Source organism: Mauremys reevesii, linkage group 4 (genome assembly GCF_016161935.1).
Source record: "Mauremys reevesii isolate NIE-2019 linkage group 4, ASM1616193v1, whole genome shotgun sequence".
Lineage (NCBI taxonomy): Eukaryota > Metazoa > Chordata > Testudines > Geoemydidae > Mauremys > Mauremys reevesii.
Genome location: NC_052626.1, coordinates 134,140,167 through 134,158,900, shown reverse-complemented (window position 1 = coordinate 134,158,900; position 18,734 = coordinate 134,140,167). Strand labels below are relative to the sequence as shown.

The following is an 18,734-nucleotide window of genomic DNA, read 5'->3' as shown; positions in this document are numbered from 1 at the left end:
CCGCGCTGGGGTCTGGAGCCGGCCCTGATTTGCACTATGGTACGCTTAGGTATGTCTACACGGCAATTGGGTGGCAAGACTGTGACACACGTCGGCATACCTGAGCTAGCTTGCTAAAAATAGCAGAGTAGCCACAATGACACCAGCTAGCTGCCCAATACAAGCTCACCCGGGGCCCTAGGGATGTACTCATGTGGCTAGCCCATGCCACCATGGTTACACTGCTAGTATTAGTGCGCTAGCTTGATCAAAGCTATCCTGGGTGTGCCTACGCGTGCTGTCACGACTGTCCCTTAGTGAGACAGTCCCTGTTCCAAAGAGCTTACCACATGAATAGGTAAGGCAGATGACGGGCAAGAGGGGAAAACAGTGGTTCAAAGAGATGAATCAACTTGCTTAAGGTCACTGGCAGAGATAGGAATAGAACCTAGGTCACTCGAGTCCCAGACGAATGCCACTGGGCCACACTTGTCTCTGTTTGCCTAGAGGCAGCCCCTCCAATTAAAGGCTGTGGCATAGGAGTGGAGGCTGGCACTGTTGCTGAACATGCTTCCGGTGTTCTATGCACAAAGAATCCAGTCTCCAGGGCTACTTATCCAGCCCTTTTCCAGAGAATGAGAGCCATTAACATTCAAAACCAGGACACCTACCTTACGAACATTCATAATCTGACTGGTACCAAACCTAATCATAAAAGTGATACCCACAGTTATTGCATATCCAGCACCAACAAGCCGTGGTCACTGTCTAAAACAAATTCCAACAGTCCCTGCCCCAACGAACTTACAATCTCTAATATATATATAGAGAGAGATGCTTAAGGATAAACAGCTCTTGCCTACCAATACTTTTTGGTTTAAATTGGACACATTTATCTGGTCTTAAGAGAGGTCCCCTCCTCTAAGAGGTCAACAGGGCTAAGGTAACAATCATGTTCTTTGTTGCGAACCCCAAGCAAACAGTTACGCAGTCAGCACCACAGTATCACCTGGTAACATAGCAACATAGCTCTCCATATCTCCATGGCAAACAGTTGAAAGAATGATTTAATTTTTTTCTTTCCGATTGAGAAAGACATTACGTGGTGGAATTTTTTCCGGCTGCACTTCACAAAGGCTGGATCCCAGTTTCTCCATCCCTCTCCTCTTCCTTCACACCCCCACGTGAAAAGATATTTAGTCTATCTTAGGTACTTATATGGCTGCTATTTCATGAATATCTGAGTACCTCACAATCTTTAATTTATTTATCCTCACAACACCCCTGTGAGGCAGGAAAGTGCTATTGTGATGGCCGACACACCAGGGACTGAACTGGAGACCTTGCGTGCTAAAAGCATGAGATGCTACAGCTTCAGCTCAAGAGCCCTGGCACTCTTGCAGGGGCTATAACATACTTGGGAACAGACGGGGACCCACTACCCAAGTGGATTACACTATCCCATTTTACAAATAGGGAACTGAGGCTAAGCAACTTGCCGCAGGTCGTACATGCAGTTTGTGACAGTACAGGGATGTCTCCCAATTAGCACCCTAACCACTGGAGAATCCTCTCTTCTCTCTACCCAGCTAGGGTTTGACACAAACTAATTCACTAGGGAGACATACCCAGTGTGACTCATCCCCCACAGCAGAGTTACACATCCAAAATATCGGAGTCTTCCTTGGTGTTCGTTCAGACTTAGCTATTCCACAACTGAACTCACATTTGCCAGCATCTGACCTACAGAGGGGGGGGAAAGCCACATATGCGTTGGGCCACCGCAACTCAAACCCAGCCATAAAAACTCTGTTCTCACTGCAGTCTCAGAAAGGCTCCAAAGTCTGTCTGAATGGGCCATGGAGACAGGATTCCTCTCTTACCCCCTAGAGGTAAACCTCTTCAGACTAGGTTGAGGCACATTGTTGGGATAGCAGTTGTCTCTGGCTCTCTGGATAAAGAGGAGTTCAGTCTCCAGGACTCTTAGTCAACCTTGTCTGTGCTGAACTTTTGACTCATGGGCAGCAATTTTCAGCCAAGTGGTCTTATTTCTGTGCGCACTGAGGACACCTTCCCAATACAGATGGCTTGGAAAGTGCTCAGAGAACATCATGCCTCACTAGGGCTCAAACAGTGGAATAATTCCAAAACACAAACTAATTCAGGTCTCCATTTTTGTGCCATCTTCCCTCATGACTAACAGTAAGCATCCTAAGAACTAGTTTTAAAATGGCAGTTCTCAAACTGTGGGTCGCAACCCCAAAGTGGGTTGCAATCCCCTATTAATGGGGTCACCAGGGCTGGTGTTAGACTTGCTGGGGCCCTGGGCTGAAGCCAAAGCCTGAGGGCTTCAATCATGGGTGGTGGGGCTCAGGTTAGTCCCCCAAGGGCTTCAGCTCCCACTCTTGGGCTTCAGTCCCACTTCCTGGGGTCATGCAGCAATTTGTGTCGTCAAAAGGGGGTCGCAATGCAATTAAGTTTGAGAACCCCTGAACTAATATATGCACTGAAAACTGGACAAAAAGGTCACTCGTTATAGCTTCCTCTCTTAAGAAACTGCCCTAAACACAGCATGTACAATTCTGCTCCATCTTCATTACAGAAGATTAACTTCATTAAGCTATTGAGGCTGAGACCTTGAATGGTCTCTTTGACCAGGTCTTGCTGTGCTATGTATTCCCCCTCTCCCTCCAAATCTCTGTGGGGAAATAGATTCATTTTCAAATTTCTCGAGTCACGTCTCCATTTAACTGGCTCAGGCTGATGTCCAAAAGAACAGAGAAAAAACTGACTCCTAGTATCTTCCAATCCACTACTTAAAATCCTACAGATGCACCTGAGTGCGAGTGCATGCAGTTTCTCAGCCTGACACACATGGCGAGAAGGAACCCGGGCTGGATTCTGCAGCTGTTCCACTTGTGGATCTATCTTGTGCATCCACAGGACTTCCATGCATAGCTGGGTTACGGAATCAGGCCCTATGCTTGTGCACTGTCTCAGCTCATTAGAGAGCCGAGGGAGGCCACGTGTCTACACAGCTGGCTTGCTGATATTAGTAAGCAGAAGAGACATGAATGCAGCTGCAGTTTGCTCTGGACCTCTGCCCCAAGTCAATGCACTTGCTCTTGAGAAAAGAGTTATTCAGGAACTGGCCCTGCTTACTTACATTCCAGTACTCGTCACTTTCACACTCTGAGGCCAATGAGGAGACATTTGGACAGAGGCAGACCTAAGTGCTACAGACCAGCGTCCAAATCAATGAGGTGGTGTGGAAGCTCAGAGGCCCCTGAATTAAGGCCTTAGAGGTTGCAGGTCCTGATACAACCAAAGTGAAGTAGGTTGGGTGACAGCCCTGTGAATTCAACTTAATCTGCACACGCAGGAGAGCTGAAGATTTTGAACGGTCATATGGGTAGGGACTTTAATTTTGATTAATCAGAGCCTGAATACTATAGTGTTAATCTACCCCTGTATTTGAGCAGGGGGTCTCCATTCTGTCCATAGATCGATAACGGCAGACCAAGGTGGAAGAGACTGCAAGAAAGCGACAGGGAATAAAAGAGAAATCAGTGGGTTGGACAGTTAGCCATAAGAAGCCTAAAGACCTTCCAAAGCATTTACAGAAAGGCCAGATTGCTTGAAATGGATGTTTACAAAGGGAAGGGAAAAGTGAGATTGATTTTAAGAAGCAAGTTACTGCAGATACACAGAATTCTGATCAAACAACAACAACGGAAGAACAACAGATATGAATCATAATGTGGAAATGCACATTTTAGAGCCTAGATAGTAATTTGCCCTTTTCTCTTTATAAACACAATGTCCCCAGGTCTGTCACTGCTGGACGCCAACAAGCAATTTGATTAAGCCCTTTAAGTACATCATATTGTTCTTTATACAGAAGCTCACAGAACCAGTCAGATGGGGAATTATGAAAGTATAGAGCAGCAGAGCTGCAGGGGAAAATGCTACAAGGAAAATCCAAATGTTTGCTCTGAACAATGATATTTCCAATATTGTATCTCGCATGATGCTGGAAGTTCCATAGTGCGCTCTGACGTCCTCGCCAGGTAGACCAGCCCTTAGCATATGAAAGCCCACAACTCAGATTTCAATCTAGCGTGCATGTTACGTGATGGGTCGGTGCTACACTCATATGCAGGGGCATTGCTTTCTCATGGTTAACCATGTAAAGAGCTGGCTTGAACAGGCTGATTAAACCAGCTCAAACAAATCAGCTGGACGGGAATGAAACAGAACATGGACAAGCATGTGCCGGAAAATGGCAGAGCTACTTTAGGTTTGACAAGATGGTTCTATCTGGAGTCCCATCAGTCCTGCGGGGCCGGTCCAGTTAAGAAGCCTGTGGTGCTCAGGAGAGGGTTGCATCTCTGATTTGGGCATCCTTCCTGAGTATCTAGACTGGGACAGGCTGGGCTGAAGTGTGCCCAGCAGATTGATTAAATCTTGGATTCAGAACATGACTGCACACAGCCACGGGCAGATGATGGGCTATGTGGCTGAAAACACAAAATTGTTGCCATAGAGAGGTTTTTTACAGACTGCTTTTAATTTTTCAAAATGGTTCCAGAAGGAGGTACAAGTAGAAGGGGGAATCAGGGCTTTGGAGCGGAGCCCGGAGCTGGAGCAGTAGATTTTTGCCTGGAGCTGGAGCGGAGCAATTCAAAAATTTGATTGCTCTAAATCCCTGGGGGGAATTACCCTAATTTGATGCTATACCTGCCCAGTTCTGAGGGATTTCAGACAGCCAAATAAATACATGCTTTGGCCCAGCATCACTCACACTACTTGGTATTAGGAGCAATCAATCACTGTAGCAGGCTTCATGTCATAACCCTGGCATCTCCTAATTAAAAGAAGGACTTCTCTGGATCCTAAATGTGTTTGGTTCTGGAACGTCAATAAAGTCTCTGCTTCACCTAGTGACAAACAATGACCAAGAGAGGGGCCTGGCCCTGGAGACTAACAAACAAAGCCACAGAGGAGACAGTTTGACGGAGGAGACAGAATCTCATTGTCAAGTTGCTTTTCTCAGACTATATAGCACTTGGAGGGTGAATGAGAAGAGCAGATAAATGGATCAAATCCTAAAGTCTTGGGAAAACTCCCAGTCGCTTCAGTGGGCGTTTTGATTGAGTAAAGACAGACTGAGGGCCTCCAGAAGACCAGTAGCAAAAATAAGGCTGTCAAGTTAAACCAACATCTGAAATATCTGTCTTGCCTGGCCTGGGAGGAGCGTGTACTGTACAGTACTTCCCACCTGCTGGGGCGATACCGCTGCTGTCCCAGCATCCTGCACATCGAGGCCTGTACTGGTGTCAAGGCTGAATAATGGCTGCACCTGTTTCCCCTCTGTAATCTCCAAGGATGCCGGGGCACAGCATTCCACCCACACCACCCGGCCTGTGCCTATCAAACAGCTTTTGTGTCATCTGGACCCAGGATGAATTTAGTTTCAATGATTCACATTTACATCAGAGATGGGAGGAGACAAAAACTCATTAGGTTCATGCTGCTACATAACTGTCAGTGCAGGATTGTTCCTTACAGTCTGTTCTCTATTCCCTATCTTCTGTCTCCCCCCACACACCCCCACACAGTTCTGAGGCAATGGGAAGCTCCTCAGATGATCAGGTTCTTGCAAGTACCAGTTACCCCTTGGAAATCATTCTTTTTTGGCTATATTAGGCCTCTAAATTTATTCCTAGCTACTCTTTGCCACTATTCAGTGACTTGTTCCTTCAGAACTCCAGGAGCTGGCTCCAGCCTTAGAGGGTCTAAGAATTCGCTGCAGTACATGTGTAATTCCCATTAATCACACCTTCAAAACAAGAAAGCCAAAAGCAACAGCACACTTTGAATAGCCTCTACCACCCACATATGATCAAGAGCCTTAAACTATTTTTCCCCCAGGAAAAAAACAACCAGCTGCTTGATGACTTGCATCTACTGTACTATTGTAAAGCCAGACAATATATATATCATATAATATGGTTTGCTTGGGCCGCTATGCTGCTTTAAACAAGAAACATTTCCTTCGCACAGTACAAGAAACCTGTAATACCAGATCACTTGACATGAACTTCCTTTAACTTTCACCATGTTTGACTGTTAAGAAGAGAGCAGTGGAGGGGAGAAACCAGTGCAGTTAATATCCATTAGAATGGAGCCCAGATATCACAGTGATGGGCACATATTAGGGCAGGATAAAGCAGTGAATGAAAGAGCAGGCTTATTTAAAAATTAGCATTTCAATATCCTGCCACAGAAGAAAGAATTAAATAGGAACTGAATGCACACAGGGATATATATAATTATACAAAGATATTTAGGTCTTCTACACAAATGGATAATCAAATGACATTTTCTGGAAAAAAAAAAAAAGTTTGTTAGCTGTCAGCTCCTGACACAGATGACTAATGGGGGATGTCCCACGTTATAACCCAAGGGAGTATTTCTAAAAAGTTTCAGATGAGTAAAATGAGATCCTAAAAACTACTGGATAATAAAGGCACTGTCGCACGCACCAATTCACTCAACTGGACGAAGCAAAATAAACACTTTCAGATTAACTCAGAGCTGCCCTCCCCCCTTTTTTTTTTGCACCACAGAGAAAGATGAGACCAAAAGCACCTGCTGAGGATTATACCATTGCAGTTTGAGACATGCAAATATGGCAGCACTCTACAGTGGAATTTCACTACTGATCATTTAAAATATTTTTTTCTTAAGTGAAAAAGAAGAACTGCTACAGTGACATGGTGCTTTCCTCTCTCAGAGCGACAGCACAGCCAAGATCAAACTTTTTGCAGCAGTGGAGGAAAATGGTGACCCAGCGCATGCTTCCTACGTAACATGTGATCTGTGAACATTTTAGGGTTCTTTTTTCCTGTGTAAAACCTCTACTTCTGTAACAGCTTTTTCCTCTCTTCTCTTTTTTACACCTTGCGCTGGCTGGTGATTACAGATTCTCTGAGGGTTGATTTTAAATGTGTATATTAATATAGGTAATGCCCTGTCGGTGTTACTAACCGATAATAGTTTTGAAGTCAGGATAAAATGGTATACACAATCAAACAAACACTCTCTTTTTAAACATACACCAGGGATTAACTTTGTCCATTTAAGTAATTCCAATGAGGTCAATAGAATTAGACCAGAGATGAATTTAGCCCATTAACTTTATGCCGCCACCATAACATGCCTCTCAGAATCTAAATAATCTGAAGTGTTATATGTTGCATGTGACAGCACAGGCATTCTTAGCCTGAGGGGTTCTGACACCCAGGGGGGCAAAGGGTTTCAGCCAGATCCTGGATGACTGGGAAGGGGATCTTTTGGAGGGTGTAGGGTGGGGGTGCATATCCTGCCATGGAAAAGGGAGTGGCAGGATAGATAAAGGTGAGAACCATTGCAACAGAGCAAAGACATTTCATCTACTTTACCAGATAAAGAGAGATGTAAGTAAATGCCCCCCTCATTCTGAGAACAGACTGTGACCCTGACTATGATCGCAAGCTAATTTTGACAGCCTGGCACCTGCAGATAGACATGCATGCACACACAGCCTTTTTTTTTTTTTTGGCTAGGGAGAATGCTCCATGCTACACCCAACATGGCCCCTTAGATAGTTTTAAAGCTATTACCTTGGCAGGGGCTCTGCTCTGTGCACTCTTGAAGAAGGTGGTCTTGGCTGTGAAAAAAAAATCCTCGAGCTCTTCATCCAGACTACTGTACCCGCTGCTCATGCTGCGCTGCCAAAGGTCATCTACCAACAGTGGATTTGAGACCCTCAGAACGTTTGGGGCTCACCAAGGAGCTGGAGGGGCAGGTAACCATCTGATTCCTGTTCACTGCAGCAGCAGTGGGATTTCCCAATCCAGTTCCTGTACATTCAGCAGCAGACACGATTTCACATCCTCGGCTTCGCTTGTCCTTATCTGCAATAGCTCCTTCTGCTTGTTATCCAGCATTTAACTCCGTGATTTCTCTGTTAAAACGGCCTTGCTGGGTTACCCTTCCCTTTCCTCACCCAACCAACTCCCTTAGCAAGGAGGATACTGAGGGATCAGACCTGACTGAGTTTCTTCTCTCTTCACTCTCAGACTCACCCACCATCTGTGGTTTAATCTCCTGCCTGCAAGCACAGTGAAGCTGGCTGTAAGAACACATCACCTCCCTCCCCCCACCCCCTTTCCTGCCTACTCTCAGTTCACACAGCCACTTCCTCTTGCAAGCTTTTGCACCCAGTTTTTGCACTGGGCTCAAATTCTCAGCGTCTCCAGGGTAGAACCGCAGTGGGTGTAAATCCACGTCGTCTGTGGAGTGGTGCTGATTTACACCACCAGCTGAGGATCTGGGCTTCCCTCTCAGGTGTCCTGCAATACCTTTCATAAAGGTGGGGATTGTGATCTGAGTAATCCTGCAGCCATTTAAAAGTATATTGCTATAGAAAGCCGGCTTACGACACTCTGCCAGGTAGATATCCTTGTGTGGCTTAATTCATTTACAGCCTTCCTGGAATTAAAGCTGTAAGAACAAGCTGAGCTGAGTTTTAGCTTTGCTCAGCTGCTATTTAAATATTTTGCACCAAGAAAATCCAAAAAGAGAGGCAATGCAAGGGATCAGAAGCTCAGTACACCATTAAGCGCAATGAGACCCCAGCCCCTAGTTGGGGCCTTTATGTGTTACCACAGATTGAATAACAGACACCACGGTAGTGGGTGCATGACAGACTGATTTCCTACTGACATTTTAATGCACGAATCAGTATGTGCCTCTGCATTCTGCAGATAATTTTAGAACAGCCAGGATGACTTCAGCAAAGCTGCCACAAAAATGAGGCAGTTTTGCTTATAACCTTAGAAAGCACCGCTCAGCTTGCCAGGTTAGACCTTTCAGTTTGTCAATTGCTGTCACGTTACAGGCAACAGATTCCCAAATCTGTTAAAATGATTCTTTAGCGTTGATAAAGCCTTGTAGCAACACCATCACTCCCCCTCTTCCCACCTTTCAATCCCCGTAACTTTCTGCAATTCACAGAATCACAGAAATTAGAGATGGAATAAACCTAGTCTATCCCTAACTCCTTCCTTCACCTGTCCACTGCAGGGTTGTTGGTTTCAGGGTCATGTCTCGTACTCTGAATTCTAGTTTTAAAACATCTCCCCTGCCTCTCACAGAGGTGAAGAATCTGAATATTAAGATGGAGACTTGCAAAGGTAAGTTTTATATCCATAAACTTCCACCAGACTAAGGCTTGATCCCCTCAGGGGCTGATCATTGGAGTCAATGGGAGTTGAGGGTGCTTAGCACTTTGTCAGATTGGGCCCTGAAGTATCCTGTAACATTGGGTAGCAGGTTACATTTTGACCCATCTGGAAAATAGAAAAGCATTAACTACAAGCTTTGCAGGGCTAGTGAAAAACCCAAAGTCAGTTTGAGATTAAGAAGCTTCTTAATAGTAAAATACTAATGGTCAATGTAGGACTCAGGTTTTCAGAAGAGGAAACTTTCCCCATGTATAACAATTTTTCAGGGCTTAATTTATAAAACAGGAGAGGGGTGGGTGGGCAGGTAGAGAAGACAAGTAGGGGGGGAAAAATCTCTCCTTTTTTTGTATCAGCTCTCTAGCTATAAATATATAAATTCTTCCCATCCTGGGAATTTATTTTTCTTCTCTTCCACTATATAACTTCTGTGGTTTGCACTATTTCATGCTCAATAAGGCCCCAATCCAACTTCCACTGAAGTTTATTGCAGTTGGATTAGGCACTAACCAACACAGGTGAGCTGTATGTGCATCTGACACCAATGTGCTCATTTTAAAGTCAGGTAGTTTTCTCTCTCTCTCTCTCTCTCTCATATGGAATATCCATCCAACCATCCACTTACTTTTCAGGATGTAATTCTGACTGCCCTGGTGTTTTTAGAGTTTAGCAACAGAGAAAGAGAGCAGGAAATCAGGACTCCTAGTTTTTAATTCCAGCTTCCCTGATGATTTGCTGTGTGACTGTAAGCAAGCCACTTCATCTCTCAGCATCCGGAAAACGGCATAATACTGTCTGCTTCACTAGGCTATGAGGCTTCACTGTGGATTAAAGGGTTTGGAGATCCTCAGATGAGCATAAGTGCAGCAATTATTCTAACATTAACATACATTCAGTTACAGCAAAGTGCAAAGAATTCGCTGTGTATTAAACTCCCCCGCCCCCGTGATAATTTACAGATGGTGTTTTATGATCTTATGTTATTTATATGCCACCTGTTGCCATGGCACCTGCACAATTCACATTTAATTTCAAATCAACAAATATGAGTCACTCTCCACGTGGGCAACTCTGAGATTACAGAGAACCAGAAAGCCAAAGGTAAGCAGGTTAGCTTTGCAATATACAGGAAGACCACTGGACCCTGGCAGGGACCACCAAAAGGAGCAAGTTCTACACGTTTGGATGACTCGTTGAGAATGCCCCCAACACCTGGCCCAGGAAAGTTTGATTCTAGCAACTGACAGCAAGAGCCTCCCACTGTGACAGGACGGAGCAGGCTCCATGTCTAAACGCACAAGCTGGGAATGCACTACAGATGACAGCCCTCCGTGTTCACACGAACAGCAGCTCTGCATAAGGAGGTCTCCGAGCTGCCAAGCGCAGATGAAACATGCGTTATGGGCACAGAGGTGTTGTGCGGTTCCGACACACAGCAGCATTATAAATCGCTCGGGGGCAGTAAAGACAACACATCGGATATGCAGCTCCACTCCTCTCTGCTCACACAGAGTGCATGTCTATTAGGGGAGAATTCTGCTCAGCCAGCTTCTCGGAGAAAATTCCCTCCTCGAGGCATTTTCTTTAAGAGGCCCGGAATAGAAACACCTGGCGTTCCAAGGTTTGTTTATTTCTCCTCTGGAGGAGCCGATTCTATGTTGCGGGGTACAGCACAAATGAAGCGATGAGCTTTAGAACATTAACAAATTAAGAGCTACGTGCTAGCCTCTGAGGGATGAAACGGACCCCTGTGCTGAGACAGCCATCGCCACTTCAGCCCTATTCTGAGGTCAGAAGTGGGGCTTAAATGGTGCATATACCTTGTTGTGTCTCAACACAAGGGTGAATTACTCCCTCAGTGTGGGAAATGATTGAGGCCACTGCAAATCATGTGAAGACAGGGGGCCGAGTTTGGGCCTCAGAGAGGAGAATAAAAACCCGAACTAGTTAACTATTCAAGTATTTACAACGCAGCTTGTAACAATATAGCAGCTGTTTTCTCACCACATGGATGGAATATTTCTGATTGGGGATAGGTGAGTGAGTTACATTGACTTTATAGGGATGGGTTTAAAAACAGGCTCTTAAGTTGTATATACCAAGATACGCACAGAAGGGTCAGGTGCATAAATGAGCCTAAACACATGCCACTGCATGCACAAAGCGAGCAGCAACTCCGCTAGCAGTGCTTAGGTCAGCAATTTTTGTGAAAATTCAGCCCTATACATTTGGTGGCAAGGATGGAATGCAAATCTACAGCAGCAGCAGCTGCACAACCATTTCAGCTACAAAGACACGAACACCGGATCAGATCCTCAGCTGGGGTAAATGGCCGTAGTTCCACAGAAGTCAAGAACCAGGCAAATGTACACCAGCCGACAAGGCTCATGGTTCTCTTTGCAGATGTCAGTCACCAACGTTTTGGAGATCAATCTCCTCCTGTAAACCATGTCCTCCCAAATTCTTTCACTGACAAGCTGAAATGTCTGCATCACAAAATAGCCCATTGCCCCCACCCCCGAGTTTGGAATAACTATAAGCATCTGCTCAGGAAATCCTTCCATACTTGAACTACCATAGAGAGGAAAAAAGCAACTCCCAGCTATGGAAAGATTCAAAACCCAAGTCAAGGCTAAGGAGATGCTGGTGAAGATATGGCGATTACTGTCTTCGCTGGAAGAATTCTGCATTGTCCACCAATAGCGGGCACTGAAAGACAAGTCAGTAAGAGAAGAGAAACCTATCGCACATACATTTACTATTAAATATCTGGATTACAGTAGCACCCCAAGGCTATTCAAGATCAGGACTCCCTTTTATTGGGAACACATCTTTCTATATTTTACTAAGAACTTACAATCTAAGACCTCCATTTTGCAGACACTTACAAACATACATGAGTAGTTCCATTGAAAAAAAAAATCAATGGAGTTTTCCCATTAACTTCACTGGGGCTTTCACCCAGGAATCTACTCATGGGCATAAAAGCATGGGCACACATGCTTAAGTACTTTGTTGGCTCAGGGCCCGAAATATTAAGCATTGCTAACATGCAATATTAAGTATTAACGACGTGTTAAGTAAGTGGCTATCCCTTTGATTTCACTAGCTCAGTTACATTTAATCACGTTTATTGCTTGCCAACTCTGAATCAGTTTTAAAATTCCTGAGTTTGCAACATGTGCTGCCAAAGGATTTTTTCCACCCCACACATTAAATAGCTCACAAATAGGTTCCGTATCTCTCCCTGGTGCTCTGATACTGTTTCTTCATCATCTTTCCTCCTTCATGCTCTTCCACTTCCTCCCAGAAGCCAACACTACATGACCAACAGAAACACATGACTTAATCTTGATCTGTAGCGCGGAACTAGATTCAAGCAGCAAATATGACCTTGCAACTCAGATACAATCTCTTATCCTTTCCCATCTTTTGACGACAGTGGATTTTTTTTTAAATGTCGCTTTCCCCCCATTAATTAGGTAATACACTGGAGAGTCACAGGTACAGATGCATTCCTGAAAATGCAAATAAGATGCATGTTTATTGCCAAGGTTTCCTCCTCCCCCAGAGCATCTGAATCAAACAACTAATCCATTTTCCTAGTGTTTTGTTTCTGACACAACTTGGGGCATGGAGAGGACATGGCCAACCAGTCCTGATGGAATATGGTACAAACAACAGATTCGCTATCTTCAGCAGGTGATTGATATCAAAATACTTCTCCCTCCTTCTTGCTAGATTCTCCTCTCCGGGGGAGTCTATGGCTTCAGGTGCAGAATGGATTAGATATTTTCATGGGAACCGTTAAGAAAAAGAAAGGCATAGTTTTGCTGGAGCAAGGTTTTTAATGAGCAGGTAAGAAGACAAATCCTAATTGCTGAGTGATGGTTTGAGCCGGTTTTATAGATTTCCATTTGCTGAAGCTGTTGTGTATGGGGGGGGGGGGAAGACACGGAGTGTGTGTGCGCGCGTGTGTGTGTGGAGAGGGGGAGCGGTTCTGCTTCCTTGTCACTGAAAGCTCCTCCCTTTGGGCTGGACTGAGGGAAGCCACCAAGGAAGTGTCAGAATGATGAATTGCTGTGATACGCAGACTCTGTGTTTATTATTAGAGCTATCAATAATGCACTGGCTGTTTTGTCACTCTGAAGATGAAACAAGCCTTTTAATACACATTCTCACTCAGTGGAAACCCTGATACGTTTGAAATAGACAGAGCATACTCGCTGCTATTAAAATCATTCAAGGCTTAATGGAGAATCTAGTTAGATGCTTATTGTAATGCATAGCTTAAAAAGAAAAAGTAAGGAAGAAGAAAGCAAAAATACTTGCTCCGGGTAGGTCATATCTGAATTTAGACCCAATGCAGTTTGCATGAAAAGTCTCACTTTGTTTGAAATCAAGGTGCAGAGAAGTTAAATGACAAGAGCACAGAGTGAAGTTCGCCCCTGCACAGAGGGCTTAAGTGTGCTTAAACCATGTGCTAGCTCTCTGCACAGGGGAGCAGCACACCCCAAGTGAGTCTGTGGCAGAGGCGGGATGAGAACCGACATCTCTTGACTCTCAGGCCTGTGTCCCAGAAGCTCCTGTACTTCAGTGCTAGGGAGCCTATCCATTTGACTCCGCAGCCATCGGTTTGCTTTAGCTGATTTTAAAATCACTGAAAAAATTAATAGAGTTTATGATGGAAGATTTACAATTTTACATCCGGTTAATGGGGGGGGGGGGGGGGGAGGGAGGAACACCACCACCACCACCACAAGCAGCTTTCAAACAAACATGAGTTATTCCAATGTTCGCAAAATATACTCAAGCTCATAATCTTCTATGGATGCCTTCTCTGCTGTACAGTGACAACACAATTAAATATTTTCCCTCTGAATAATTAATACAGTCAATACTTCAGATTGCCCAAGACCAGGAACCTTCAACCCAGCAGAATCCAGATCAGCACAAAAACTGGACGGCCAGCCAGTTCTTAATGTTTGCTCCTTGCACAGTAAGCACAAATAGAATGTCCTTTTAATGTGCATGTTCCCCATTTCCAGTTTTGGATGAGTACATGCAAAGGAGCGGAGCAGGCGGGCCTGGTGCCTCGGCTGTCTAGAAGGAATGACAAATCACTTCTTAGCTACATTCGGTGGTTGAGAGTGGGAGTGGAGATGTCAGACTGCCCTGGCTGGATTTTTAAATCCCTGGCCATAGAGGATAAACTTGCTATTTGAGCTAATGGGCTTCTGGTTGCTGTAGATAGCTGGCAGAGCAGCAGCTGATAATTGCGGGTTTATCAATCACCCTCTGCACACCCAGACAGCTCCCACGTACATAGATGAATCCACTAAACAGAGGTCTTGAAGAAGCCCAATCTGTTCTACTAAGAGGAATATGAATTCATGTTTGGAATCATAGAATCATGGAAGTGTAGAACTGGAAGGGACCTCAGGAGGCCATTTAGTTCAGCCTCCTGCACTCAAGACAGGACTATGTAATAACTAGACTATTCCTGACAGGTGTTTGTCTAACCAGTTTTAAAAACCTCCAATGATGGAGATTCCACCACCTCCCTAGGCAATTTATTCCAGTGTTTAACCACCCTGACAGGAAGTTTTTCCTAATGTCCAATCTAAACCTGCCTTGCTGCAATTTAAGCCCATTGCTTCTTGTCCTATCCTCACCGGTTAAATAGGACAATTTTTCAACCTCCTCCTTGTAACGACTGTTTATGCACTTAAACTGTTATGTCCCCCCTCAGTCTTCTCTTCGCCAGACTAAACAAGCCCAATTTTTTTTTGAAGGGTTAAGGATATCTTAAAAAATAAAAAATTACACAGCAGGTAGAGATGCCAATGAACCTATACCTCCAGTCAGTACAGGACTGTTAATCTAGAGTATATCCCCCAAGGCTCTATCTAGTCCTGTTTTAAACATTGCAAGCAATAATGATTCTGGCACTTCCCTTGGGAAACTATTCTCCAGTAGAATACTCTCCACCAACAGGAAGTTTTCCCTGATACTCCACCTTAACTTTAATCTACCTCTAAACACAGACACAGTTAAAAACCAACCAACCAACCTTTACTCCAAGCAGAGGTTTGACCCCCAAAAGGGAGAAGTACCAGAGACTCCATGAAGTCCTCTAGGGATTTCGCTATTGCTATTGATTTTACACAGAAGGAACCCAGATACACCTCTACCTCGATATAACGCTGTCCTCGGGAGCCAAAAAAATCTTATCGCGTTATAGGTGAAACCGCGTTATATCAAACTTGATTTGATCCACCGAAGTGCGCAGCCCCACCCCCCTGGAGCGCTGCTTTACCGTGCTGTATCCGAATTCGTGTTATATCGGGTGGCGTTATATAGCGGTAGAGGTGTACTACACGGATGGGCAGCAGCATATAACAGATACATTTTCATGTTCTTAAATTTCACCCTGGTAATGGCAGTCATACCCCCCTAAACCACCCTAACAAATTACTGGCTCCCCTTGGAGATTGCACCCTTTGGGATTACTTGCAGCTGCTCATCATGCTTGTCCTCTAAGAGTCATCATTTGGCCAAAAGAAACGTATTCAGATCTTTTAACCTTTCATCATAAATCACTTTCTCCAGCTGCTTCACTATTTCTATTGCTCTTTGATTCCCTCTCAATTCATACACTTCCTTGTACTCACGGGTGCTAGAACTGGGGGTCCTGCAGCTTGAAGTGGTTTCCATCATATAAAGGTTTTACAGTTTGGTTCAATGGCTCTCTGCACCCCCACTATACAAATTTTTTCCAGCACCCCTGCTTGTACTGTCCACTAAAAACAACAATTGCCAACCAATCTGTGTTTCTTGGAGAAACAGTAAGTGGACAGTGAAGCAAATGAAAACTGGATGACAGATCAGCTTGCGCCTAAACACATTGGAAAATTGTTCAAGAACAGGTGGAAAATAAGAGCCACGCGCAAAACCAAGGTTTGCATGATAAAGAGAGTGGCTGCATTCACATTCATTACTACAAATGAATTAAACCCCTATTACTCCTGAGATTTCTATTAAGTCTAGAGTGACTGTGTGTCATCTTGTTTGCATGCAGGCTTGGCAGAATTTGATTTGATTTGTTTTAATAATTTCAAAGGATAATATCAATGCTTATTTTAAGCATTTTTTTTATTTTTTATCTCTAAATTTTCACAGTTGCACAAAATTATGGATTTTAAGCCTTTTTTATTTGTATTGATTTAAATTTTCACAGTTGCAGGAAATTGTGGGGTAGGGGGAAGACTATTTACAGTAGAGGTTGACATTCAAAAAGTTAAAGCTTTACAACATTGAAAAATTGTCAACATCATGTCAAAAATATACAAATTAAATATCCTTAAATGAAACTCAAATTCTCAAGCAGCATTTTTCTTACTTTACCTATCTGTAAATTTCAATTCATGTCCACCGAAATATCTTTTAGTTGGTTTGCATGTGTCCGGTGAAATCGACATTTACTGATAAAAATCTAATTCTTCCAAGCCTACTTGTATGGTACAGTCCCTCCCCACACCTTTCATCTCTCTGCCCATTTTAAGATGGCACAGACGCCCATTGGATACTTGACTTATGGCTAGAGCTGTACACCAAATTCTAGGAGTCTGTTATGTGTTATACTCCTTTCTCTCACTCTGTGTCCATCTTCTCTATTTAGGCTGTAAGCTCTTCATGGACGGACGGTACTTCTCTGACGGCAGAACCTAGTACACTGGAGCCCCATTTTTGGTCAGTCCTTAGGCACTAAATATGATTAATAAATAATAATTAGCTTAAGGCAAATACAGGTATTTGCTAACCTAAATGAGAGCCAGAGGAAAAAGGAGATTTCAACCCTATCATTTAAATGACACAAATATTCCACAAATAGCTCATTTTAAATGATTTTCCCCTCATATCCCTACAAAAATAAAATACTAAAAAGGTCCCAGCTATAGAAGGGGATAAAACTGTTAAAAATTGCAGCTATGTAGTTAGCAATGTTTTACCAAAAGAAATTTAAAAAGCCAGCATTTGAAACCACTCCATTTTGATTTTATTTTTTGTGAATGGATTCACCATTGATCGACCTACAGTCCTTTTCGCATAATGATAAATCACTGTGTCAGCATTTACAACCCGCCTGCCAAGTTTTATCCTATTGGGTTTTAAAACAGCTCTAGAAAACCCACTAGAAGTGAGGACTCCATTAGTCAAGTCTGTCTGTATAGGCAGGTGCTTGTGCCAAGCCTATCACTGCAGCATCTCGGTGCCTTCACCGGGACCCCACTAAAGCATACACCCCATTAGTGTTAGCATTTGCATAAAGAATTTACTGTCTTAGGATGAAGTTCGCCCACTAGAGGAGGGTCTTCAGAAGCCTCCCCAATCCCCAATTCTGCACCATGCGGTCGGGTTGCTGCAGAGCAGGTGCATGTGGCAATTGTGCACCAGCTCCATATAGGTCACCATGGAGAAGGAATCTGGGGACAGGGAAGGGATTTAGGGACAGCAAGTCAGTCAGCAGCAACACAGGTCCAGTGGCCTGCAAGTCAGTGCACAGTAATACTTGCGAGGGACTAAAGTCAGGAGGCCTGGGTTCTATCCTTGGCTCGGTCACTAATTCACTGGGCAAGTCACTCACGCATTGATTTTAAGGTCAGCACGGACCATTGTGATCAACTAGTCTGACCTTCTCCTCATGCTTCAGGGTTTCAGCCAGTCACCCATAGGGGTAAGGAAGGATTCTCCCTCCCCCACCCTGCCAATGTGTTCTGGGGCTTGGGATTTTGTGTCACCTTCCTCTGAAGCATCAGAGATGGCCACAGCTGAAGACGGCACATTGGACAGGGTGGGCCAGGGCTCTGAGGTGGCACCGAGCATCCTCTGTGAAGTGCCTGGCTGGCTGGTTCTTGCTCACATGCTCAGGGTCTAACCAATCCCCATGTGCGGGGCTGGGAAGCAATTCTTCCCCGGTCAGATTGGCAGGGACCTCAGGGAGTTTTACACCTTCCTCTGCAGGGTGTAGGTCGCTTGCCAGGATTATCCGGGTTTCTCTCACTTCCTCAATTCCCAGACGTTGCAGAGGCCTCGGGCATTGGTGCGCTTTGGTCACTCCTGTGCTCTGCCTGTGGCACAACAGTCTAGTCTCCTGTGGGCTATAATTGTGCCCACGTGCTGGGTTGTATTGGCAGCTGGTGACATAAGGGAGGTCAGACTAGAGGAGGATCAAGTGGTCTCTCTGGCCTTCAACTCTAGACTCCTGCATAGCACAGAGAATTTCACTCAGCGATTCCTGCATCAAGCCCAACTTGTTAAATTCACTTCCGCTCTGCCTCAGTTTCCCCATATATAACAGGGCTAATGATACTGACCCTCCTCCGTAAAGCATGAGCTGCGCTGTGCCCTGTTCATAGGTTGAGTGTCTCCCTCCACAGGCCAGAGCAGTTTCCCATACCAAAG

The 18,734-nt window shown here is 44.5% G+C and overlaps 1 protein-coding gene across 6 annotated transcripts in view; it reads right to left on the bottom strand.

The window, feature by feature from the left end:
* Window positions 1-18,734, bottom strand: part of RASSF5 (Ras association domain family member 5) — a 122,721-nt gene that overhangs the window by 39,257 nt on the left and 64,730 nt on the right. Inside the window, exon 1 of one of the 6 annotated variants that reach the window (XM_039534440.1) lies at window positions 7,647-8,148. The exons of the other annotated variants lie outside the window; for them this stretch is intronic. Within the exon in view, the coding sequence (XP_039390374.1) occupies window positions 7,647-7,748 (102 nt within the window). The 5' untranslated portion in view covers window positions 7,749-8,148. Of the gene's footprint in view, window positions 1-7,646; window positions 8,149-18,734 lie in introns of those variants that run through there. 6 annotated transcript variants of the gene reach the window in all.